Source organism: Notolepis coatsorum, assembly GCF_963971535.1.
Source record: "Notolepis coatsorum genome assembly, chromosome: 20".
Taxonomy (NCBI): domain Eukaryota; kingdom Metazoa; phylum Chordata; class Actinopteri; order Aulopiformes; family Paralepididae; genus Notolepis; species Notolepis coatsorum.
Genome location: NC_140184.1, coordinates 58,944,091 through 58,971,689, shown reverse-complemented (window position 1 = coordinate 58,971,689; position 27,599 = coordinate 58,944,091). Strand labels below are relative to the sequence as shown.

The 27,599-nt window shown below is 41.8% G+C and overlaps 2 protein-coding genes across 2 annotated transcripts in view; one reads left to right on the top strand and one right to left on the bottom strand.

Moving 5' to 3' along the window:
- The window catches only part of gpib (glucose-6-phosphate isomerase b), a 53,654-nt gene extending 36,900 nt beyond the window's left edge, over window positions 1–16,754 (bottom strand). The window contains exon 1 of the mRNA XM_084337755.1: window positions 16,595–16,754. Within this exon, the coding sequence (XP_084193881.1) occupies window positions 16,595–16,713 (119 nt within the window). The 5' untranslated portion in view covers window positions 16,714–16,754. The remainder of the gene's footprint in view (window positions 1–16,594) is intronic.
- Window positions 16,755–23,033: 6,279 nt separating this feature from the next.
- Window positions 23,034–27,599, top strand: part of garre1 (granule associated Rac and RHOG effector 1) — a 101,867-nt gene continuing 97,301 nt past the window's right edge. Inside the window, exon 1 of the mRNA XM_084337799.1 lies at window positions 23,034–23,085. The gene's annotated coding sequence lies outside the window, so the exon portion shown is untranslated. The remainder of the gene's footprint in view (window positions 23,086–27,599) is intronic.

The window sequence follows — 27,599 nt, the reverse complement described above, 5'->3', positions numbered from 1 at the left end:
GTAATCTGTCTGACAGCATAGCCAATGCACAAGTCTCTGTCCCTTCCCAAATATCTCCTAAAGTCCCTCAAGCACAACACACAGTACCCCAGCCATTTCCTCGTGAGGCTAAAGTTCGGCTCCCCTCGTGCTTTAGCGGGAGTCTGGTAAATGCCGTTTTCTGGCACAATGTCAGATAGTGTACAGAGCCCAGCCTTCTCGTTTTCAGTCTGAGGATTCACATGTTGCTCTAATCCTATCTCTGTTGGAGGGACTCGCCCTCGATTGGGCTGTTCCACTCATACGGGCTCAGGCTCCAGTGTTAAATGACTCACAAAGACTCATGAATGAAATGGAGATAGTTTTTGATCATGAACTCTATGATAAAGAGGTCGCCATGAGACTGGCGCGCATGCGCCAGGGCACCAGTAGTGTAGCTGAGTTTTCCATTGCTTTCAGAACACTGGCTGGGGCTACAGGCTGGCCGGAGGGACCACTCATTACTTTGTTCACCAACACGTTATCTGATCAGTTTAAAGATGCATTGGCGGTTGTGGGATCTCCATCTGTCGATCCGGAAGAGAGTTTGGAATGGGATTCTCAGTTTGATTGGGACTCCCTCTGTGAGGAGGCTCCAGCAGAGGACAGTTTAGACTCTCTGTGTGAGGAGTTCTCCACACTTACTTGTGCAACGGATCCCCTCATGGAGAGCACTAACATCATGAGTGTGGAGTCTCACCCATTACCAGAGGGCATTCCCACTGTCTATGCTGACCTCAGTGAGGTGTTCAGCAAACAACAGGTCACCATCCTGCCACCACACCAACCTTATATATTGAAATTCTTTATTAGGAATAACCCCTTGAGATGAACCATCTCGTTTTCAAGGAGGTCCCAGATTACAAAATAATCATACATTTACGACAAGATATTTTACAGAGTTCAGACAACATCAATCAGACAAACGAACAAAACAAAGAACTAAACAAAACAAACAAATAAAACACAATAGTAACAACTACAATAACTACAACAGTACACATAAGTTAACACATAATTATGTATCATTGCGTCAATGAACTGTGATAATGATGAATGGTCAAAACATGATGATTAGTGAGAGGAAAGAGCAGTTTTAAATAAGTGAAAAGATGTTATTGAACGGATATGAACCGGTAGATTGTTCCAGTCAGAAGGAGCCTTAAACTTAAATGATTTTTTGCCAACTGAAGTAGTTGGAACTTCAAAATAAACCTGGGAGCAATGTCGTAGTCGATGGAAGTGTAAGGTTCTAAATACTGTTTGAGATACTGTGGGTACTGAAAATGAATACATTTGAAAACAAACTGTAGCCAATGCTGCTGTCTTCTTGATGTGGGAGATGGTAGATTGAGATTTTCATACAAGGTACAGTGGTGGGTCAAATATGGACAATCGAGCACAAATATGCATAAACGGTTGTATATTGCGTTAAGTGGAAGTAGGTTTGTTTTGAGGGCGGTCTGATAGACTACAGAAGCATAATCAAGTATTGGTAGTATGAGTTGTTGAACAAGTTTCTTTCTGACTGTAGATGTAAAGCATTTTCTGTTTCGATATAGAACACATAGAGTACTGAAGTTGATTTTCCTTATTAAGTTATCAATATGACATTTAAAAGATAGACCCGAGTCGAGCCAGAGACCGAGATATTTGATGTGTTCCATATTGTAGGCTTGATTTTGAGTTTTTGATTTTACATTCTGAATAGTCCCAAAAAGCATTTTATTTTGCATTTATTTTAAAATGTTTGGACTTTATGGTGTTCTTGTTTTGTTCTTGACTTATTGTGATGTTTCTTCTTGGCTTGTTTAAAGAAGACGTGTCCGGCCCATGGGGACATTAACACTTTCACTGCCACACACGAGATATCTCGGGTTTCCGATAGTTATGTTGAAAGCCAGTCACGAGATTTATCTGATTTTTTTTTTTCTTTTTTTTTAGCGATCTGAAATCATATTGCATCACGAGAGCCAACCCGAGTATACCCGAGCACCGCTGGCGATCATATGTGGAAAAAAACGCCCCCAGATGACATAAGGGATTTTGGAATGGACTCAATGAAAATGGATGGGGAAAAAAATCCGGTACTCCACATTTTCCAGTCCACTGATCCAGCCGGGGTTACCACAGTTCATTCTGGAGCCTCTCAGCCCCGCGGAATCATGTGTACTACTGTATCACGTTGGATCCATACACTTATCGATTTTTTCGAATGGTGATCAGGAATTGGAATATACCAGTTGGATACCATCTGATGTCAGGTAAGGAATCTATGTTATCAGTGTTAGGATAATCAGACTCATTTTGATGAAGATATAGGCTTTTTTGTGAAATGGGCTCTTTCGGTTTCACTGGAAAAGTCCAAGAGGAAATGAACACGGCGACTATCCGTGTTTTTTATTTCAAAACGGGTGCTTTTCAAAATGCTCTGAAACGGAAATGAAGCGATAATAAAACCAATCTGCCTTGACAGCACTGACTGGAAAAGTGTTCTTTGATAAGCGACGGGCAGATTAGACACATAGCCATAATTTAAAACATAGATTAGGCGATATTAACGTTAACATTGAAGTGGACCGTGGCATCAAGGGGGTAAAAAGGAAAACCCGGCGTGGCACTCAAAGTGGTAACGTATGTTGTCGGGCCTTACAAATAAATGTGATTTGTTTGTAATTTATTTATTAACTGAGAGCCATGTTTCAAGTTTATTGAAGTTAAATTGTAATGTAGATTGAATTTGTAGTAAGTTAGTTTTTGATGAGTATATGACTGTGTCGTCTGCATAGAGTTGAATACTACAGTCGGAGAAGATTGAAGGAAGATCATTAATGAAGATGGAGAAAAGTAGTGGACCTAGGTTTGAACCTTGCCCTGTATTTGAACACATTGTTTTCTATTGTGCAAGTAAGAGTTGAACCAGTGTAATGCATTACGTGACAGTCCGATAGAATAGAGTTTATCTAGAAGAAGATAGTGGTCCACCAGGTCAAATGCTTTGGATAGGTCAATAAAGATTGCACCAGTAAGTTCGCTATTGCCAGATGAAGAATATGTCGTTGGTGAGTTTTAATAGAGCAGTTGTTGTAGAATGATTTGAACGGAAACCTGATTGCGAGGGTGATAGAATATTGTGTTTAGAGAGATAATTGGACAATTGGTTGTAAATAAATTTTTCAAATTTTGTTGCTGTTGAACAAATGATTGAAATGGGTCTATAGTTGTTGGGATTGAGTACATTACCAGCTTTGTGCAGTGGAGTGATACGTGACCACTTCCAGATAGAAGGTATGTCATGAGTAGAAAGAGACAGATTAAAAAGATCGCAGAGAGGGTACATGAGAATGTGCTGAGCAAGTTTAAGGAATTTGCTTTCCACGCCATCTAAGCCAGGGCCACTGCAGGCTTTGAGGTTGCTAATGGCATTCAGAACCTCAACAGGGGTGATTGGCATTGAGGTATATTGTTAGAAACAACGTACGGATCAGGCATAGTGGGAGTACAGACTGAGGAAAAATGTTGGTTGAAGGCTTGAGCTACTAAGAGAGGGTTATGTAAGATGGTGTCGTTAATTTTTTGCTGAGTATGTTGAACAGAATTATCTGATGCATTGGTTAATGTTAAAAAAAAAATCCAAACTTGTTTAGGATTATTAGAATCATGTGTAAGAGAGGTGTTGTAATGGTTTGATTTTGAATTTCTGGTCATGATTTTACTTTAGTTTCTAAGCAGTCTGTATGTCTCCCAGTCAGCATTATCCCTTGTCCTCCGATATACAGCCCATGCTTTATCCCTCTGCCTGAAGGTACTTATGAGGTCAGATGTTATCCATGGAAGATGGCTACCCTTGACTGTTTGTGAGTTCTGAGTGTAAAAATGCCCAGGCATCGTGAGCATTTGAAATGATCTGGTACCTGTCCCAATTGACAGAAATCAGATCAACATTGATTTTTTTTATCTTGCCTATTTTTTATTACTTTCGGGGGAGTTTGGGTAGTTTAATTTTCCAGATGCAAAATAGAGTGCAGTGAAGCAGTCAGACATAATCCCTGATTTAATTAATCTGTTCGGGTGTGATACCAGAATCCAATCAAGCAGGGATTGACATGTGGGTGTGACCCTATGGGCTCACTAATTAACTGTGTTAGGTTCAAATTTCCAATGATATTTTTAGCACCATTAGAAGAGTTGTCTAACCAGTTTTTGTTAAAGTCACCTAATAATGCAAGTTCATTTTTATCTTTAATAGAGTTTATGGTGGATACAATACATTTACATTTCAATACAATTGAAAGATTCAGCAGGAGCTGAAGCAAGGGGGTCTATATATGTTTCCAATGGTTATGTATTTACTCTCATGTATGCTTTCAAAATGTACAGGCTCAACTGTAGGTGCAATAAGCTCAGAAGCAAGATTAGATGAAACATAAGTGACAACACCACCACACCTCGTATTTCTATCAGCTCTGTAAAGGACATAGTTTGTTAGTTTGATTTCATTATTATATATCTCGTTACTTAGCCAGGTTTCTGATAATGTAATTATGTTTGGTTTGTGTTGTTCCACCCACGGCCGAAGTAAGTACATTTTGAGTTTGAGGCTCTTTATATTTAGACGTATTATTCTCAGTCCTTTCAAACTTGATTTTAAGAGAAAACCGTTCTTGGCCAAATCAACAGCATAGATACACAGAACATACATGTACAGACAAGACAGGATGAACAGACATAGAACAAACATAGACAACAGCAGAATAACAACAAACAAAAAACCACCCCACCCTATTAACCTTAACCCCATAGGCCCAAGGATTTGGGTGGGTAGCCTAAAGATCAGCCACATTTCCCTAGCCAGATATGAGAGAGAGAGAGAGAGAGAGAGAGAGAGAGAGAGAGAGAGAGAGAGAGAGAGAGAGAGAGAGAGAGAGAGAGAGAGAGAGAGAGAGAGAGAGAGAGAGAGAGAGAGAGAGAGAGAATCACACTCAGTGGATATTTGCATAAGAGGAATCAAAATGGTAATAATAGTGAAAATAATAATGAAAATAGTAAATAATAGTAATAAATAAATACAAATTATTATAATAATATATACATATACATTCACATATATACACATATATATATATATACATATACATACATACATTCCCGTCCTAGGTAGTCCTGGCAATATAGACTTGCGCCATTGATCGTATGATTGCGCCATCGAACTGCAGCCAGGCTCTATTCCTCCTCGTGGTTCCTTGTACTCACTGTCGGTGCATGAAAGTGCAGCCATGAACACTTACCTCAAGGAGGCTCTCTCTACCGGTTTTATCAGACTTTCCACTTCACCTGCAGGTGCTGGATCCTTTTTTGTAGGGAAAAAGGATGGAGGGCTAAGACCCTGCATCGACTACAGAGGTCTGAACAGCATTACGGTAAAGAATCGCTCCCCCTTCCCCTGATGAACTCGGAGTTCGAACGCCTCCAGGGGGCGTCCATCTTTACCAAACTCGATCTCCGTAATGCCTACAATCTGGTGCGCATACGCCAAGGGGACGAGTGGAAGACCGCTTTCAACACTCATAATGGTCACTACGAATACCTGGTGATGCCATTCGGTCTTACTAATGCCCCTTCAGTTTTCCAAGCGTTAATTAATGACGTGCTCAGGGAGATGTTGGAGAAGTTTGTTTTCGTCTACTTAGACGACATTTTGATACTCTCTGAATCCCTTTCTGACCATGTCAAACATGTCAGGCAGGTCTTGAAGTGCCTTTTGGATGCACGGTTGTTCGTGAAGGCTGAGAAGTGTGCCTTCCACGTTAGCTCTGTGTCCTTTCTAGGATTCATTGTGTCTGATGGGATGATTCAAATGGACCCCAAAAAAGTGTCAGCAGTGACGGACTGGCCTCCTGTGACAAAATGGCATCCAATGTAATAAAAAAAGTCAACCAACGAACTCGATTCTTGTACCGGATCTCCTCTCTGGTAAACAAGAATACCCTGAAGACTCTGGCAGGAGCACTCATTCAAGGGTACTACGACTATTCTTGCACCTCAAAGGCGCTAAAAACTAAATTACAAACATCTCAAAACAAACTGGTCAGACTACTGCTTGACCTTACTCCTAGAACCCACCTCACCCCTGCCCACTTTGACAACCTAGGATGGCTTAGAGTAGACGACAGAGTACAGCAACTTGCAATGGGCCTGGTCTACAAGATACACTACACAACCAAGGTACCCATGTACATGTCAAAATACTTCCCAAAGGTCAGTGAATACCACGATCACAACACCAGAGGGAGCTCCACAAATCATGTTAAACCCAGATTCGGCTCAAACAAGGGACTAAACACGTTTCGCAATTATGCCACATCAATGTGGAACGCCCTACCCAAAGCTGTAAAGGAATGTGAATCACTACCCACTTTCAAAAACACTCTCAAAAAACACCTACGGGAGACTGCAATTCGAAACTGGCCCCTGTAAATGTCCTAACACAACCCCCTCCAATGTACAGTAAATGACCAAGTATGGTCTTGTCAATATTCCAATGTACAGTTTTGCTTGTACAGTTGTACAGTGTCCCCCACCCACCCCTCCTACCCAACCTCCCCGCCCCACCCACCCAACCACCTCCAATGTACAGTCCCCCCCACCCCACCCCCACGCCCACCTGCGTATCTACAATTCGTAGCCGCATTTCTGCAGACCCCTCTCTGATTGGTTGAGGCCATTTCTGCAGACCCCTCTCTGATTGGCCGAGCGCGCGCATGCGCATGAGCCGCGACAAGCTCAGGAGTCGAAACTCCGTTAAGCTCCAGAGAGAGAGGCTGAAAACCCACAGTTGTTGCCCGACGGATGGGAGCCGAATCCCGGATCCGAGTTTTCTGATGAATAGCCCCAAAACATGGAGGTCGCGAACGCAATTTATACGCATGGAAGTATTGATTATGCCATAACGAATCATTAAAAAAATATACCGTTAACTGGAATATGTTGTGTGTGCCTTTACACATATGTTGGATAGGATTATGTAATTGGTTTGTCATTAAAAACCAATAATAATCGCTCGCCGGCTTCGCTGACCAGAGCTCTCTCAGATTCAACGTTTTAATCGCAGCCTGGAACATACATGTTTCGGAACCAATGTGTAACTAGACAGTTACAATATAACATTTATATTAATTAACCCAGTTAATGCCTTAAGAGAAAGAGTCTGGTGGTCAATTGCTACGGAAATGTTGTGTCTTACTAATAATAACTAATTCCTTGGTCAATAGAAGTCTCTGTGATACTTTCTGAATATGATTTGGTAACATCAAATGGGCAGGCCGCGAAATAACAACATTACAATGTACAGTTTCTGACAGCTGGCTGTGTTGTGAAATGTGCATAACGTTATGAATAAACCGCGAAGTCACGCGAAATAACGTTATACGCGAATCTGGTAGTAGATTTCCAATCAGAGAGGGGCTTCGCTCAACCAATCAGAGAGGGGTCTGCAGAAATGGAGCTCAACCAATCAGAGAGGGGTCTGCAGAAATGCGGCTACGAATTGTAGAGATGCCCCCCACCTACCCAACCTCCTCCAATGTACAGTTTCTACATCAAATGTATATACTCTCTGTTCTGGACTCTTTTTGTATCACAAACAGTACTGTATTTGCAAATCTGGTATGTCATAAATGTATAGATGTAGCAGTACTGTCTATCTGTATGTCATGTATGTCATATATGTTATGATTAATTGAAAATGGGGGACCCTGATGTAAACAAGACGAAAGTCTTTCTCTGGTCTGCATCCCCTTAACAATTGTATATATTGAGCTGTACTGTACTGTACCCATTCTGCAATCTGTTAATAAAGTTTTCAATCAATCAATTCAATCAACACCTGTCTTGGTCAAGCAGGTGCAACGATTCCTGGGATTTGCTCATTTCTACCGCAGTTTTATTCATAATTTCAGTTCAGTGGTAGCACCTATCACAGCACTCACCAGAAAGACAGCACCTTCCCATTTCCAGTATATTCCCAAGGCTGAGGCGGCATTCGTTGAGAGAAGGTTCAGTTCTGAGCCTATCCTCATTACTCCTAACCCGTCACTGCCATTTATCGTGGAGGTGGATGCTTCTGAGCTTGGAGTCGGAGCTACAGTATACTGTCCCAACGTTCATCGTCCGGTAAAGTACACCCATGTGCGTATTATTCACGTGGGCTCTCGCCGGCTGAAAGGAACTATGACGTTGGGGACAGAGAGCTGTTGGCGGTCAAGTTGGCATTGGAGGAGTGGCACCATTGGCTAGAGGGAGCTGAACACCCATTCACGGTCTGGACAGACCATAAAAATGTGGAATATATCCAGGGTGCTCAGATAAGAAACTCGCGACAGGCTCGCTGGTCACTGTTTTTCTCTCGGTTTAATTTCCTCCTGACGTACCGTCCCGGGTCTAAAAATATCAAGCCGGATGCTCTTTCCCGTTTATATGATGGGTCAGAAGAGGACCGTCTTCCTGAGCCCATTGTTCCTGCAGGACCGATCCTAGCTCCTGTGACATGGAGCATTGACTCTGCTGTGCGGAGGGCACAACGTTTGGAATCAGATCCGGGTGGGGTTCCCCCGGGTCAGTTATTTGTACAAAACAGCATTCGTTTCCGGGTGTTAAAGTGGGGCCACTCCTCTCGGCTGACAGGACATCCCGGAGTGCACAGAACTCGTGACTTCTTGGCCAGAAGGTTCTGCTGGCCTGGTATGATGAAGGACGTTCGGGAATTTGTGGCAGCCTGTCCCGTTTGTGCACAGAACAAAGTGTCACCACCAGGGCTGCTTCGTCCTTTGCCCATCCCTGATCGTCCGTGGAGCCACATCGCCATGGATTTTGTGACTGGTCTGCCTCCTTCTGATTGTCACAGCGTCATCATGGTAGTGGTGGATAGGTTCTCCAAAGCAGCTCACTTCATTCCGCTGGTCAAGCTGCCATCTGTTCAGGAGACCGCCCAACTGGTGGTTGACCATGTCTTCCGAATTCATGGCATCTGCCAGGACGTGGTGTCGGACGGTGGACCCCAGTTTACTGCACGGATTTGGAAGGCTTTCTGTGCTATCCTGGCTGCGTCGGTTAGCCTGTCATCAGGGTTCCACCCGGAGACCAATGGGCAAACTGAGCGCACCAACCAGTCTATGGAGAGTACGCTTCGCTGCTTGGCCTCCTCCAATCCGACCACTTGGAGTCACCAACTGGCATGGGCAGAATATGCACATAATTCAATGCATGCATCCATTGGTCTCTCCCCATTCGAGGTTCAGTTTGGTTATCAGCCTCCACTGTTTCCTGAACAGGAGAGGGACGTGGGGGTGCCATCTGCGGAGGCGTTTATCCGTTGCTCTCGAGCAACATGGAATAGGGTGCGTTCGGCTCTTGTGCGTGCTGCGGCCTGGCACAAACGGTTGGCGGATGTACACCGTCGCCCTGCGCCTCCCTACCGTGTGGGCCAACAGGTGTGGCTTTCCACACGCGACCTTCCATTAAGGGTGGAGTCACGCAAACTCGCTCCCCGTTTTGTGGGCCCTTTCACTATTGTTCGCAAGATAAACCCAGTCACGATGCGTCTTCGGTTACCCTCGTCGATGAGGGTACACCCTACATTTCATGTATCCCGTCTTAAACCAGTTCGAGGAGCAGGTTGGTTCCTCCAGAGAGACCTCCACCTCCCCCTCGATTCGTTGATGGCCAACCTGTGTATACTGTGCGGCGTATCCTGTCCAGTAGGAGGGTTGGTAGGGGTATACAGTACCTGGTGGACTGGCAGGGTTATGGGCCAGAGGAGCGCATGTGGGTTCCGGCCAGAGACATCTTGGACCCTGAGCTTGTTCGGGAGTTTCGGAGACGTGTCTCAGAGGGTCCGTCTGGAGCCATCCCCTAGAGGGGGGGGTCCTGTCATGGTTTCTGCTTTATTTTTCCTTTCTGTGAGGGACACGTCACAGGGCTTGATTGCACCTGATTCAGTGCAGCTGTGCCTATGGCAAAGCTGAGTCTATTTAAGTTTGAATATTGCAGTGTTAACTGCTTTTTCATTTCCTTGTGTTGGCTATCCTTTTGGTCAGCTTATTATATTAAAGTGTAGCGCTGCCCTATTCAGCATTTAGCCTTCTTTGTAGCCATCCTTGTTTTGGGCTACTGGCTTATTTTACACTTCATTTTTATAGAGGCTGAGCCTTTTATGGTAGTGTTTTCTTGTGTCCTTTTGGAACTGTCCTTTGCCTACCACGGCACATAAACTCCCTTGGTGGAGGTTTATTGTTTTATGTTTTCAATATAAACTCTGTTTTTAGGAGTTGCCTTATTTATTTTTCTACAATACCTCTTTATTGAGTGTCGTCCTGTTTTTTGGACTTATTTTCTTAAATACTCACTTTGAGGCTTCCACCTGTAAAGGTTGTTTTTTGTTGTTTATTTTTCCCCTTCTCCTCAATGTCTGTGTAAGCAGTTTAGTGGTTATTCATACACGGATAACTTAAAGAGTCCCTATTATCTTCTCGTGACCCACACACAAGCAGCCCTTACAATAGGTTATGAGAATATCGGTCTTTCGGGTGTGTTGAAGATTGTTCCCTGTGTTTGGAGCACTGAAATTAAATTCATAATATGCTTGGGTGTATTGTTGCAAAACGTACATCATATCAAACATTATAATGAGTTTCATAGTCCTCAGTTGTCCAGTTGCATGCTGGCATTAGTAATCACAACTAGAGATTTTGCTGCTGCTTCATCTTCTCAAAAACCTATGTTTCTTCTTACATCTACTCTTATCCTCCTCACCATGCTTTCTACCCATCCATACTTCGGTCTCCTCCTTCAGGCCAACTTTAGGCCATCCACACCACTTCGGATGCAACCCTGCCAACCTCCGCTACCCATCCATGGCCACAAATATACCTGTCATAGGCTTATGTAACTGCCAGCCGTCAAGAAGGCAGTGTTCATAACAGAAAATACCTCTAACCCCTGGCTCTTACATAGACCTGGATAACACCTCACCACAGAGACCACAGAGACCTCCACCACACCTGCACACGCCACCACACCTGCACACACCTCACATATCGAGAACCGCTGAACGGAAGAAGATATGCACACCCGAGCCATTAGAGGTCGCCAAAGTGGCGTGTCGCGCCGGTGGGCAAATCGTCCTTAAAACGTCCCGGGGGCGGGTCAGTGCCAGTTAAGAACAGCCTTTCAGGTAGCAACAAGATATTCCTTTCATGTTCCCATAGTAAATAACCCTTTAAAGTGGGCATCTTGTCAATTAATTTGCCTTTTGACTACTTTAAAACAAGTGGGGACTTTCAAGGTCACAGTTTTTTCACTATCTCCAAATTAGAAATGTTATCAATTCAGTACCCCAGTACAAGGAAGGCTTACACCAGAAACACAATGCATGCAGAAGAGCCCCAATGCGCTGCAAAGTACCGGGAAGAGCAGCCAGTTTCCTTTCCTTAAATCTGTTTGGTTTGTCAAATAAATGTTATGGTTCAGCACCAATTTTATATAGAATTTATAAATTGTTATTTATTCATATTTACATTATTATTATTATTATTATTTGCTGGTGGGTTGCTGACAGAGAGAGAGAGAGAGAGAGAGAGAGAGAGAGAGAGAGAGAGAGAGAGAGAGAGAGAGAGAGAGAGAGAGAGAGAGAGAGAGAGAGAGAGAGAGAGAGAGAGAGAGAGAGGTGGGGTTGTGGGAGAGACAGAGAAAAGGGAGGGATGGAGACAGTGCAACATAATGTGATACAAAACGTTCTCTCTCTCTCTCTCTCTCTCTCTCTCTCTCTCTCTCTCTCTCTCTCTCTCTCTCTCTCTCTCTCTCTCTCTCTCTCTCTGTCCGAGACAGGTACACACAGAGGTTTCAAATCTTGGATTTAAAATGTCCAAGAGTTACCAAAAATGTGACAACATCCATAGCTTTCTCTCCCAACCCCCACCCACTCTAAGGGCTGAAATAGGAATATCATTTTTCACTTTCACTTCTCATCTTTCTCTCCCCTTACAGACACTGAAGGTCTGACACTGGTGACGTCAAACTGTCCCACTACATGCCAGACATGCCTCAACTTCAGAGTGCTGAACCTCACTAAAACAAACCAGAGTCACACCACACATCTAATAAACAACCCTGAATTCCACCGCCACAGATAACTATTGCCCTGTCTTGTTTTTCTCTCCCTCAAGTCCACTTGAACTTGTCTTATCTGTTACAGAAAGACCCGCTGGACCCGATCAGTCAGGCTTCAGGACTGGTCACTCCACAGAGACGGCCCTCATAACAGTCATAGAGGCTCTTCACTTAGCAAGAGTGAAACGCCTCTCCTCTGTCCTGATTAGGGCTGTCACTTTTCTTTCGTTCGAACCTGCAGTGAAATATTAAACATTTGAACTGTAATGATGTGATCCAATTCAAAATTGGAGCACTGCAGATAATGCTTGCTCCACAAACAATTTAGTCATCTGCTTTCCAGAGTCCCAGAATCACATTTAAAACACACTGTATTCCTGGCAGGGAGTTGTCACCGGCTCACCGCGTCACTTTAACGCCAGTGGGCAGCAGATGTGGCAGATTTTTTATTATTATCATAATAATAATAATAATAATAATTTATTTATTTTGTATAGCGCTTTTCAATGACCCAAAGTCGCTGACAATAGACAAAAAAAATTATAAACAGAGAAACATAGAACCACAAGGAAACAGGGAACAATATGAATACACAAGAACATAAAATCACGAGTAACAGACAACAAATACAGGAGTCAGTAGGGGAGACAGTCTGGAAGTAAGTAAGGGAAACCAGGGGGGGGGGGGGGGCAGGAGAGGAGAGAACGTAGGGCAGGGGAAAAGGGGGTGGTAGGTTGGAGGAGGGTGGTTATGGGTAAGGTTGAATGATAGGGAGAACAGGTAGGTTTTGAGTCGGGATTTGAAGGTGGAGAGTGAGGGAGAGTCTCTGATGGTCTGAGGGAGGGAGTTCCAGAGTCGGGGTGCAGCGCGTGAGAAAACCCGGTCACCAAAACTTTTTTATTTTGATGACGGGACAGTGAGAGAAGCAGTGGAAGAGGACCGGAGGAATCGGGTGGGGCGGTAAGGGAGAAGGAGGTCAGTCAGGTAGGGGAGGGGGGGGGGGGCTATGGAGGGCTTTGAAGGTGAGGAGTAGTAATTTGAACTGCTCATGGACAAAGTGATCTGTGATCAAGGAGAATAACCTGTTAATCAGGTACTGTACATATTTTGTATTCACATGCTTAAACGCGTATCCAGAGTTATTAAAAGCAAATCATGCTTGTTGTCTTATTGTGCAGGAAAGAATCCTCCTTGTGTTCTCCTTCGGTTATCACATGCTTTATCAGGGGGGTGGGGGGGGGTTCACATGCTTTCGAGCAACACTACTTATTTTTATGCCTATTCTTATGTCTGCACTTTCTACATTCCACTACTTTTATTGTCTTTTTATACCTATTCTTATGCATTATGCACTTTATGCATTGCTTTTATTCTATTTTATTTATATTTTTACTTTATTTTATGTTCATTTTATGATATTTGCCGTGAAGCACTTTGAGCTGCAATCCATGTATGAAAGGTGCTATATAAATAAAGTTATTATTATTATTATTAAAGGGGCTTTAGTTTTAGTTTAGTTTTTCCGATCCATAGGTACAAATAATTCTACAGTCCAATTTATTCTGGACTGGCCATTGAGAACTTGCAATCTTCCTTTAATGACCCCCAGGAAGCACTTGTTAATCTTAAATGTTTGCAAGTAAAACAAAGTTCATGCTGTTTACTAGAGCCAGAAATATTGAGTTTAGTGGTTACAACGCCCTTATTGGTAAGCTACCAATTTACATCACAACATTGCTGGATTGGAACTTTGGAACCTATCTGACTCGCTCAAATGACGGGCTTGTGCTTAAGGTTCCTCAAGCTTGTTCTGAGCTTGGAAGGATCTGCCTTTTCTATTGATGCTCCTGACTCATGGAACATCCTTCAGTGCACTTTAAAGATCAATACTCTTGCTTAAAACCATGGTCACTAACCACTGTGTATCAGTCTGAACCTGCTCCGTGACTCTGGTATTTGAGGTGATTTCCCCTGTCTTTAGCTTTGTTTTTATCTTGTTGTGTCACTACTTTCAATATTGTCTTATTTATATTATTATCTAACTGCTACTCATCATCATTGGAAATGAGGGCAACCTCAATCATTTACAAGTATAAATAAAGGTTTGATGATGATGATAATGAAGAGTAACGGGTCAAGAATAAGGAAGGTTTGGCCTGACGGGGACGCTTGAAAGGTTGTTGTGATGTAAGGTGGTAGCTTGGGATTATGAATATGCACAGCAAATAGTATGGCAATCCGGCAATTACTTTAAGATATCTTGTTCTCAATTTGGCCTGATGGTGACCAAAATCAATAGGTGTGTTCCTCTCTGGGTCATGAATGGGCATAGCTAATCTAGTGACTGAACAACCAACAAACTCGATTCTTGTACCGGATCTCCTCTCTGGTAAACAAGAATACCCTGAAGACTCTGGCAGGAGCACTCATTCAAGGGTACTACGACTATGCTTGCACCTCATGGTACCAAAGCACCTCAAAGGCGCTAAAAACAAAATTACAAACATCACAAAACAAACTGGTCAGACTACTGCTTGACCTTACTCCTAGAACCCACCTCACCCCTACCCACTTTGACAACCTAGGATGGCTTAGAGTAGACGACAGAGTACAGCAACTTGCAATGGGCCTGGTCTACAAGATACACTACACGACCAAGGTACCCATGTACATGTCAAAATACTTTCCAAAGGTCAGTGAATACCACGATCACAACACCAGAGGGAGCTCCACAAATCATGTTAAACACAGATTCGGCTCAAACAAGGGACTAAACACGTTTCGCAATTATGCCACATCAATGTGGAACGCCCTACCCACAGCTGTAAAGGAATGTGAATCACTACCCACTTTCAAAACCACTCTCAAAGAGCACCTACAAGAGACTGCAATTCGAAACTGGCCCCTGTAAATGTCCTAACGCAACCCCCTCCAATGTACAATAAATAATGTCCTATTAAACCCAATAATACACAAGACCCTCTTCTTGGGACCAAGTAAGGTTTAGTCGATAATCCAATGTACAGTTACCCCCCCACCCTGCCTACCCAACCCCCCCACCCCACCCCACCACCTCCAATGTACAGTTTCCCCCTCACCCCACCCCACCTACCCAACCCCCCCCTCCACCCCTCCTACCAACCTCCTACCTACCAACCTCCTCCAATGTACAGTTTCTTCGTAAAATGTATATACTCTCTTTTTTAGACTATTCTTGTATCAAAAACAGTACTGTATTTGTAAATCTGGTATGTCATAAATGTATAGATGTAGCAGTACTGTCTATCTGTATGTCATGTATGTCATATGTTATGATGAATTGAAATGGGGGACCCTGATGTAAACAAGACGAAAGTCTTTCTCTGGTCTGCATCCCCTTAATAATTGTGTGTATTGAGCTGTACTGTATTGTACCCATTCTGCAATCTGTTAATACAATTTTCTTTCAATCAATTCAATCAATCAATGACTAACGCATCAGATGCGCTCACTTGAAGAGTGAACATTTTGCCTGATGGTGGTGCTAGACGAACGGTCAGGGCTTTCGACAAAATCAATAAATGTATTCCTCCTGGGGTTATGATTATGCACAGCAACCTTTATGGCAATTTGGACATTATTTTCAAGATATTTAGTTTTTAGTTTTGCCTGATGGTGGTGCTAGAGGGAAGGTCGTGGGATCATCAAAATCAAAAGGTGTCTTGCTCTCATGACTGTATGACAAACGGGTCAGGAGATGTGCTCATTAGGAAATTACTAGGATAAAGGTCAAGAGGTCACCAAGGTCAATACGTTTCTCTTGGGGTCATAAATGTGCACAGCAAATGTTTCTATCCCAGCCCATTACCTGTCGAGATATGTTGCAGAGAAACTGAAATATTTGGCCTGATGGTGGCGCCAGAGGAAAGGTCAAGGGCTCACCAAAATCAATGGGTTTCTACCTCTTGGGGTCATGATTATGCACAGAAAATGTCATGGAAATCTGGCCTTTATATTTAACTTTGGCCTGATAGTGGTGCTAGAGGAAAGGTCATGGGGTCACCAAAATCAATGGGGTTCTTTTATACTGTATGTGTGCGATTATGTGTATCAGTCTTGTTTTTTTTGGTGAAGTGCCCCTTTAACACACATGAAAACACTCTCATTTCACAACAATCCTGAGGATCCCCAGACCCCCTTTTGTGAACCAGTGAGTACAGTGTAATGTGTTAATGTGCCTGGGTACAATCAGAGAAAATACAATACAATACATGCATAGTCAAAACGTCAACAGCGAAGATAGAAGCTTGCACTGAACAAATACAACTTTCAACAACATACCATTACAGACACTGCGGAAAACATCAAATAAACATTGAGCACACTGAGCATTGACAGACGGAATATTCATGAGTTTGAATAAGGAGGATACCTGAATTTGTTGAATCGTTCCTTATCCGCATCAAACATGTGCCTCATGTTCATGCTCAAGGAATGGGCTCGGTAGCATTCCAGCAGTTTTTGGAAGTTGGGGTCGTTTGTGAGTCCCATGTTGCCAAGAGGGGGTTTGTGCCGTGATCCTTTTTGCTCACCTACCTTGTTCTGAGTGGGACAGAGCAAGTCGAGCAGAGAGCCTTTTGAAGGTCGGCCAGTCTAACGCCACACTTGCCCCTCCTACCAGTGACGCTATTCGGGGAGTGTGCATGTCACAGCCCCCTCTGCTCCAGTGTCAGAGAGGATGTTGATAGTGTGGGGGCTACCAGCACTCTGGCACAGACTAGCTGGTGGTGGAATGAGTACAAAAAATACTTGATTTCAGAATTACTCTGATGGAATACTAATAATAATCAAATTTCTTCTAAAGCAAAATGTTTAATATTTTGTACTTGAGTATCAATGGTTAACACCATGTTATGATATTCTCATATTTCAGTGCTTGGGAACATTCTCCTAAATGATTTCAACGGTGTAAAGTTTATTATAGTCATTCACTTACAGCTGGCTGACTTAAACTTTTAAAACATAATTTTCATCAACTTGTCACGTGATTTTAAGCAAGACAAGAAAACTAGTAAAGTGAACTGTTGGAGTAAAAGAAAAGCAGGGCGTTTGTTTAGAAAAGTAACTGTAGATTAAATAAATTGTAGGAATAGATCTACCCTTAGAACCAGCTTATTATATTATATACTGGGGTGAGGATCCAGATGGCCTGAAAGATAAATATCATATATATATATATACTTGAAAAAAAGCTTTTAAACAAAACATTTAAATAATTACCATTTTGTGGTGAAAAATACAATCCCCAAAAGTGGAGAGAATAGGTACAGTATATGCAGTGTATATAATGGCGAGTATAACAGCTAGACTTCAGGTGAGAATGTATATTATTAAAGAGTATATTATGGAGAGAATACAGCTAGACTTCAGGTGAGAATGTATATTATTAAAGTGTATATTATGGATAGTGTAACAGCTAGACTTCAGATGAGAATGGACACTTTTAATGTTAAATGGGCTCCTATCATACTTCAACTTCCAGAAATATGGAAAACCACAGCTTCTGAGGTTATATGAAAAATATAAATATGTCTATTGTGTATATTGGATTGTGTATAATGTGAATTCAAATGTAATGGTATCTTACCTATTTTTTTATGTGAAGGACTTTAAAAGGGAACATGAAGTTGACATGGAATTCTGTAACTTGTGATACCCGGACAAAAGCTAGGTAAAAATAAAGACTGAATTAAGGCGAGACACTATGGTGACTAGGGTAAAAAATTTAACTAATAGATATCACAATGAAACTTCCCCAGTTGATTACTTATATTAAGACAAGACTTTTTTGTATTACAAGTTTTCTGAAATTGTATGTTTAAATATGCAAATGAGGCATGATCTACTTAATGTTTTTAGGAATAAAATGTGATATAAATCAGGGTATGAATGCGATATCAACAAACCCTTCTGTAAATACCTTCAGAACATATATATGAATAGAACTGGAAGGTTTGGTGTATGTGAGTGCTACTGAAGTGGAGATTTCTGGCTCAGAGTATGAGGAAAAACTCATTAAAACTCATTTTTGGGAAAACGCCTTCAAAGTTCTGTATTGTAAAATGCCATAATTTTTTTTTGAAACAGCTATTTACAAACACAATACCTAATCAAACCATTAGTAATTGACAACCTAAACACATGCCTGATAACTGAATAATAATAATAATAATAATAATAATAATAATAATAATAATAATAATAATAATAATAATAATAATAATAATAATAATAATAATAATAATAATAATAATAATAATAATAATAATAATAATAATAATAATAATAATAATAATAATAATAATAATAATAATGTTATTGAACTGAACAGAACTACACACAGGCTACAAACAGTGTAGTACAGTGTAGTACCCCCTAATAGGCAAAAAATATTTGAATAGATATCACTATGAAACTTTCCCAGTTTGTTATGTATATACATATAAACTAAGAAAAAATATATTGCAAGTTTTCTGAATTGTATGTTTATATATGCAAATGAGGCACGTCCCCATTAAATATGTGCACATTTATGGATGGAATAAGGCAAAATGAAGTAAAATAAACAACTAAATGTGTGTTATTGACGTTTTATTGTCACTAGTTTCATAGAAGACATGTTTAGGAAGCAAAATATAACAAAATCTCAAAATCAACAAAAAAAAGTATATTTGCCTATTCACCTGGGGTGTCTCGCCTTAAGATATAATGTGACTGTAAAGTAAATTCTACTTTTGAGTGGGAACATGTTTTAAACAATGTTGACTGCATATGGAAATAAAATAAAGAAAAATAAGTAACTGGAGTTAAAGGCTAAAGTCCCCTGAGATGGAAAGACACAGGAAAGGTCAAAGTAAATCCTGGCACCGCATCACCCCAGTCATCCCAGGACATCCACTGGCTTCCTCTTTCCCCCCAGATCAATTACTAAATCCTGGTCATCATCTACCCTTTGCCAGTTGCCCTCCCCCTAGCCCCACTGACCTACTCTTCCCCTGCTGACCTTCTCCGTCCCTCAGATCTACCTCAGACATGCCCTTTCTCTTGATGTAAACAAGACCAAAGTCTTTCTCTGGTCTGCATGTATTGTACCCATTCTGCAATCTGTTAATAAAATGTTCAATCAATCAATCAATCAATCGATCAATCAATCAATCAATCAATCAATCAATCAATCAGCCAAGTCCAACATCTGCAGTCTTGGGGACACAAGCCTTTTCCAGGGCAGCCCCCCAAGCTCTGGAACTCACATTACAAGACATTATGGACACAGAGTCTCCGTCTCCATTTTTCAATCCCACCTCAAGACCCATCTCATTGTTATTATTATTAGTACACTATCAAAAAAGTGTATTCAAATGCAAGAAAAAATTTATAGCCAAGTTAAATGTGCCCATATATTTTTCACATCTTTATCTTCAGGACTTGAATTCAATGACAGCATGGTAATGTCATTTCTTATAGAGTAGCAAGTAGAATAGTAAGGTAATATACGTTGATAGTACATTTCATATTTCAGTGGTTCTAAAACTGGAGACAGGCACCGTGACCAGGGGTCCTTTAAGGGGTCGAAATGGGTATATTCACTGTTCATTAGTTAGAAGGTAGCACAATAAAAGTGTATGAATGAATATTCTGGTCATAGGTTTCAGATCCCTAATACTGAATACTGAATAAATACTTGTAAAATTCTAGATTCAATGTAAACGTGTTAATTTTTATTTTTTTTATTATTCTCAGATGGGGGTCCCGGTCCCTGAGGTCAAATCGTATCAAATTGGGGTTCACAGTCTACTGTGTATTATTTTGGGGGTCCTTGGTGTGAAAAGGGTTGAGAACCACTGGCCTATGATACAATTCAGTTAATTTATTATAAGAAAACTGCCCCAATGTATTAAATCCAATTGTCCAAAAGTGTATAATTCCACATAACCCTCACATTTGTACGGGGTAAAAGAAAGTCTATTCAAACCTCAGCTCGGAACTAGGCAAAATCTGCATATGGCTCGCAGACAACAAACTATCATTACACATGGGCAAAACAGAGTCCATTCTCTTCGGTTCAAATAACAAACTCAGCAAGACCGACGGCTTCTCGGTTACAGTGGGTGACAATATTGTCACAAGGAAAGATGAAATTACCTACCTGGGTTCCATCCTAGAGGCTAATCTTTCCTGTGACAAAATGGCATCCAATGTAATAAAAAAAAGTCAACCAACGAACTCGATTCTTGTACCGGATCTCCTCTCTGGTAAACAACAATACCCTGAAGACTCTAGCACATAGGTGTCAAACTCACGGCCCGCGGGCCAAATGCGGCCCGCCACGTCATTTGATGTGGCCCCCCAAGAGCTCTGGTTAAATTTTTTTTTGTTTTTTGTTTTTTTACATTAATCTTGGGTTAAAAAATAGCGGTGTTAAAATAATTGTGGGTTAATGCGTTAATAAAGCTTTGACAGCCTTAGTTATTACACATTCTTACACATACATGTGTGTTGAACATCTGAGGTATTGATGAAGTAACAAAGGAAAAAAGCCAAAAGCACTTACTCCTCAGACATTCTTTGACAATTTTACAGCCCAAAATACAAAAAAGATCCAGGCGGAATAGGTAACAAAGGGTTGAAGAAATATTGTCTGAACTGTCAGATGCAAGCTGGCTGTGTGACATAACCGAGCATCTCGCTCAATTGAATAAGAAGCTGTAGGGACGCAAACAAGTCCCACCCAAAACTTGACCAATATAGTTGTGAACTGAGACAACCCTTATTTTGTTATTTTTGAGTACAGTTACAGTTGTGTGTTCATGCAGACACATAATAGCAATTTCATTACGAATTGAAAATGGGGGACCCTGATGTAAACAAGTCGAAAGTCTTTCTCTGGTCTGCATCCCCTTAACAATTGTGTGTATTGAGCTGTACTGTACTGTACCCATTCTGCAATCTGTTAATTAAAGTTAATTAAACTATCTTCCATTAGTTGGATGTATGGCCTCTGCAAGGTTGTGTGCAGCCATTTGTTTTTGTAACATCTGCTACATCTGTCCCACGTGTTCTTTGCAGCTCACAGGTGTTAGTTCTGCCCCTCTTGACTGTGACAAAAAGGTTTTGAACAAACTTAATGTCATAGCTTGTATTTGATGATATTCTTCTTTGTTATTTACTTGAATGGTTTGATCATTGATTGATGGAGTAATATGGGGTTCTGATAAACTAAAATTATTTGTTAAAATAACATAAGCTAACATATATTTTCACATCTATGCAAATGCATATGCAATATGTATAACTTGAATAAGTAATAAATACAGAAACAACATGTTTAACAATATGTAAATGAGTAGCTACATTTATTTTACATTACATTAACATTTATACGGTCGTTGGCCCTTTGAGGGCAACCATAATGCTGATGTGGCCCTCTGTGAAAATGAGTTTGACACCCCTGCGTCTAGCAGGAGCACTCATTCAAGGGTACTACAACTATGCTTGCACCTCATGGTACCAAAGCACCTCAAAGGCACTAAAAAACAAATTACAAACATCTCAAAACAAGCTAGTCAGACTACTGCTTGACCTGACTCCTAGAACCCACCTCACCCCTGCCCACTTTGACAACCTAGGATGGCTTAGAGTAGACGACAGAGTACAGCAACTTGCAATGGGCCTGGTCTACAAGATACACTACGCGACCAAGGTACCCATGTACATGTCAAAATACTTCCCAAAGGTCAGTGAATACCACGATCACAACACCAGAGGGAGCTCCACAAATCATGTAAAACCCAGATTCGGCTCAAACAAGGGACTAAACACGTTTCGCAATTATGCCACATCAATGTGGAACGCCCTACCTAAAGCTGTAAAGGAATGTGAATCACTACCCACTTTCAAAAACACTCTCAAAAAACACCTACGTGAGACTGCAATTCGAAACTGGCCCCTACAAATGTCCTAACCTAGTTGTACAGTAAATGACCAAGTAAGGCTTTGTCAGTATTCCAATGTACAGTGTAAAATGTGTGTGTCCCCCCTACCCAACCCCCCCCCCCCCCACCTCCAATGTACAGCCCCCACCCACCCAACCCCACCCCACCGCACCCCACCCACCCAACCTCCTCCAATGTACAGTTTCTACGTCAAATGTATATACACTCTTTCTGGACACTTTTGTATCACAAACAGTACTGTATTTGCAAATCTGATATGTCATAAATGTATAAATGTAGCAGTACTGTCTATCTGTATGTCATGTATGTCATATATGTTATGATGAATTGAAAATGGGGGACCCTGATGTAAACAAGACGAAAGTCTTTCTCTGGTCTGCATCCCCTTAACAATTGTATGTATTGAGCTGTACTGTACTGTACCCATTCTGCAATCTGTTAATAAAGTTTTCAATCAATCAATCTCTGACAGAATGAAGAAAAAATAGGCCTATACTAAGCTTTTCCCGCCCTCTAGTGTTCGATATATAGTATTGACGTTGAGAGACACCCAGCACGCAGTACATTTTAACGACCACGAGGGGGCATCAGCGCATTGTAGTTGAAAAGTTGAATCAAAAACAGCCGGGAATCAGGACAAATACTTCCAAGGCAACCCCCTTTGCTATTGCTTTCGCCGATACAAATACAATATGAGTTGTTTCGCGTCTTTTGACACAAGGAGTGTTATTTTTTTTTTTACACAAGGAGTGTTAACTTTTGCCATGTCTCTCTCTGGCGCCGCTGATCCGTGTGAACGCCTGGAGTGAAGAAGAGCGCCCCTCCCGTTTAGACAGAGCAACGTCTCATCCGATGTACACAGACAGACAGACGGGGGATTCGCTGTCAAGAGGGTGGATGCCTATAGCTGGTAAGCGATGCGGTGATTAACTAGTTCTTTATATTGGGTTTAGCTGAAACTCTGGTAAGTCTTCTGATTTCAATGTACAGTTATCATTAGTATTGCATTGCTCGTATCAGAATTCGACCGTGCCAGTAACATTTTAACGTGCTTTCTCTCTCTCAACGCTGACAACCGTGTCGCAGAGAGCTAGTAGCGTAGCTACGCGCTAGCTTGCTGCTTAGACTTCCTAGCTCCCGAGATATGGAGCTGAACCCGGCCCTGCCGTGTCAAACTGGGGGGGAGATATGATACCGCTCAGCTAGGTCATGTCCGCCGTGTTTATGTGTTAACTGTTGTTTTTCAGCGTTTAGCTGTTGATGCGCTGGTGCCTCGGAGGGTCACTCGTCAGGCGAGTTGTATTTAGGGCGTTAAAAGGCCGTATTAATAGCTTGCGACATAGTGTTCCCGTGACTTGTCCGCGAGAGTTTCGATGAAACTGGCGAACTGCGCGTGCGGGGATTCCACTGCGTCTTCCTGCTAAATAGTGATCTGATGATTCGATGGTAAACCTGTAAACATAATAACCAACTAGTTTGCAGACTTCTTCTACCTGTCTGTCCCAAGGGGAGGTGGTCGTGCTTTACAGCCGTGGCGAAGGGGGATTACTGGCTTGTTGTAGCTCTACATGGGAGAGTTAGCTAATCTGCAGCTTTGATATTGTCTCCCAATGCAATTTATTTTTTAATTAAGCTGATTTAAGTCCACCAACCCTTCTTGATCCATTGCGTCAAAACGCCTAGAAAACGAGGCTGTGTTTTTTGTGAATAATAGCCATGATCTAGTAACGTAACTAGGTAGATAGTGATATTGAACTATTGCACTTCGTGATAGTATAGGATTGTCATGGACTTCCACTTCAGTGGAGATTGGCTTGGCTCGACTGCATTAATAAATAACGTTGGCCCACTTCTCTGCGGGGCTGCACTAGTCTAAGCAGAAATCACAGCCTTCTGAGGTCATGTGGAATGTGTTTCCTGTTGGGGCCAATGCAGTTCGGAAATTAAAAAAGAAAGTGACCTGCTAGTCAGAAGATTTCTTCTCATAGAATGTCGGAGGAATGTGGCTGTTTCAAATGAGCCTGCCTTTGAATGCTTACTTTATCATTCACAGTCAGATAATGCTGCCTGTAATTAGATTTGTGGACTGGAGAAGTCTTTGTGCCATGTTTGGGTGACTTGTCATGACCTTTATGAGATGGATAAGTAGTGAGCTGGGGTTTGTGGGTGCATCTCTGGTGTTTCATTAAACAAAGGATTGAAAGTTACATGATATTTCAAAGTAGGGGTTTGATAGGAACTGTATTCAGGTTACGGGCAGGGGGCCACCCAGTACAATTTAGACACTGACATTTTTAAAAGGTTGCAAATGATGATAGTCTAGTTTAAGCAGCTAGTGTATATATTTTAAGTAGTGGTGGGACTCGATTAAAACATTTGATCAAATTAATTCAAGACTTTATAGTTAATTAATAGAAATTAATCACATTTTAAACGCATATCAATATTTGATGCGAAAAGCAACATTTTTCAATTCAAATGGATTTTGGTATACGAGTGAATCAATTGAATATACATACGTTTAAGCAGCAACATCTTGTTTATTAGCTACTACACAGACCACCAGATCAATGCAATTTTTAACAAAGTGCAGCAATTTTAGGAATATATAAATATAGCGCAAAGGGCCTTTTGTAAACTCAAGCACTTTCGAGATAAAAGTAAAACATAGTACTTTCAAGTACATTCCAGAAAAGTTGATCATTGGAATATTCTGTATGAACAAACCAGACTTAGGCCATGTCCAGACTAAACCGATTTCGGTCGTATCGGTCAATGTATTTGATCGTATGCACCTTTCGTCCACACGGAACTGCGTTCTGGCAGCCTGAAGACGCTACTTTCTGAGACCGGCTCCCAGAGTGCGCAATTCTGAAGACGCCCCCCTTGCGTCACCGATGACGCGATAGCCCACCTCTCCCTTAACACATTGGGTGCCACGCAGTATGCCCATCTTTACCACTCTCTGCCAGTGCTGTAACCCTATGGAGTGGCTCACCTTCTTTGCTGGGCTATAACTTTTTAAATATTATAGCTATATCGACATTACTATGGCCCATTCAACATCGGGTATCTATCGTTCCGGATGTGGGAACGTAATATTTTTCCATTCTCGTGTTAGTACCGTCGAGAATATAAGTATGTTTTTAGAGTGTATAGCAGTAATTTTTAGAATGTGCGTTATAGGCCGCGTCGCGTATTATACATTATCGATTGGCGTTTCGTCCCTATACACGCTATATTAAAAATTTCAAATGCATATGATCGCTATACATTATGCTCCATCATGCGTGAAGGAAAGGGGTGGGGGGGGGGGTCGTTTTATAATTCCTTGATTGTCAGTAATGGCTTTCTTTAGTAAGACACCATACGTTGATCAGATGGATTGCAATGAAATAAATGGGACAATCGAGCTGGAAATAACGTTGGATACCTCTGGCCGATGCGTCTGGAGATTTTTTTTCCCAATTATTTGATGTTGATCTGCTAGATCCATTTTCCGTTTTGTATGACGCAATAAACGCCGAAAGCATATTGATTCTTGCGTCTCGAAATCGATCCCATGCACTCGAGGTGTGTATATTGATCCACGTTACAAGATATCTCTGGCGGAGCTTTTTCCCCGATGCACAGAGCGCCACTTCCGGTTTAGAGTGGAGTGTAACTCGCCCGAAATCCACCAGGTGGCGGTATTGAGGCGTTGCAATATCAGACAGGGTCCAGCTGGCTCCCGGAGGCTTCCTGGATGAATTATGAATGCCAATAGCGAATAAAAGAAATAACAATCATAAAAATGAGTTTGTTGGCACTCAACGCATGGCAGCCAATAACGAGTAAACTCATGATTGGCAATTAATGTGTTAACCCGCATGTGCAAACTCAGCCAACATCACAACCACCGTTGCAACAGATTGATATCTCCCTTACAGTGTTACAGAAGCTATTTTACAGTTACAGGGCTTTTACAGCTAAATGTACTTTTTCTGAAAACCCAAGTAGTAGCCAAGCACATACTGTTCCATAGCATATGCCTTCAGTTGATCATGACAAATCCTCTCTTACCTTGACGATTAAAAAGCCTCCATAATTTAGTAAATAGTATTCCCATGGCTGGTGTTGAGCTGTAGCCAGCCAGCGTTGATGCTATGCTATCAACATTAGCTAAATGGCTAACCAACTAAATACAATAGACAGTGGTATCCTGAGGTAACGTTAAATACAGACAACTTTTGCTACAATTACAGTGGTATCCTGAGGTAACGTTAAATACAGACAACTTTAAGGCGGTCGGGTGGCGTAGCGGCGATTGCGCTCGTCACCAATGCAAGAGGCTGCGGTCTCGACTCCCGGAGTCAGCATTGCCTGCGGCTTGGGCCGATCGTCATACTAACTCGTTTGGCTGAGTTAGCGGGAGGGAAGTCGTGAGTGGGAATCTGGCGTTGTGGACAGCGACGCCTACAGGTCAGGTCTGGGCGTCTGCTCACGAAAGGCAGGAAGTGGTGAAGGCAGCGTGACCTCCAACCAGGGTTTCCGTTAGAATTTTTTTTTGCAGGTCTGAGTGTCCGGTAGATTTCAATCTCCCCAACAAATGGGATAAATTCCGGTCAGAGTTTATTGAGCTTAAAAACAATTGATAGGCCTATATAAAGAATGACATCATCAAGGCATTTATAATATTTTAACTTAAAACTAGGCTACTTTTGCGTATATACAGTCATTAATATATTCCAAATAAAATAAGTCCCTCGAGACTTCGTGCTGCTGCCGACTTGAGGTGTCGGTGGGCAGTCTGCCCGACCTTAATAAACAGCAGTCTGTTATAATCACATTTTTATGAGCTAACGAATTCCGTTATATTGGACATTTGTATTAATTATATCAAGCGAAGAACTGAGAAATTTGGCAGAGAGAGACGGCAACATTATCGTGGGTTTGCGCCGTGATGTATATCTCCACCTCCCAACGACTTGGTGCTGCTCATAATGTCCGGTGAAAATAATTCCCTCTAAGCACTATTTGAATTGTATTAAAATAGGCTAAAATTAAATAGCCTATGCGATGAACGAAACAATCATTACATTTGTCGTTGCTTCACCAAGCAGCCGGTCTAATAATGACATCGCTGTTGTCAGCGCGAGCTGGCTGCTGATATATTTACGTGAAGCATGGAGCAGGCAGAGCAGAGCAGCGGTGTCAGCAGCGCCCCCACCCAACAGCTGAATTGCCAATGGCTGAATTGGAGTACTGCACCCTGCCAAGCCATGCTTCTCGCAAATATATCAGCAGCCAGCTCGCGCTGACAAAAGGATGTCATTATTAGACCGGCTGCTTGGTGAAGCAACGACAAATGTAATGATTGTTTCGTTAATCGCATAGGCTATTTAATTTTAGCCTATTTTAATACAATTCAAATAATCTAATTGT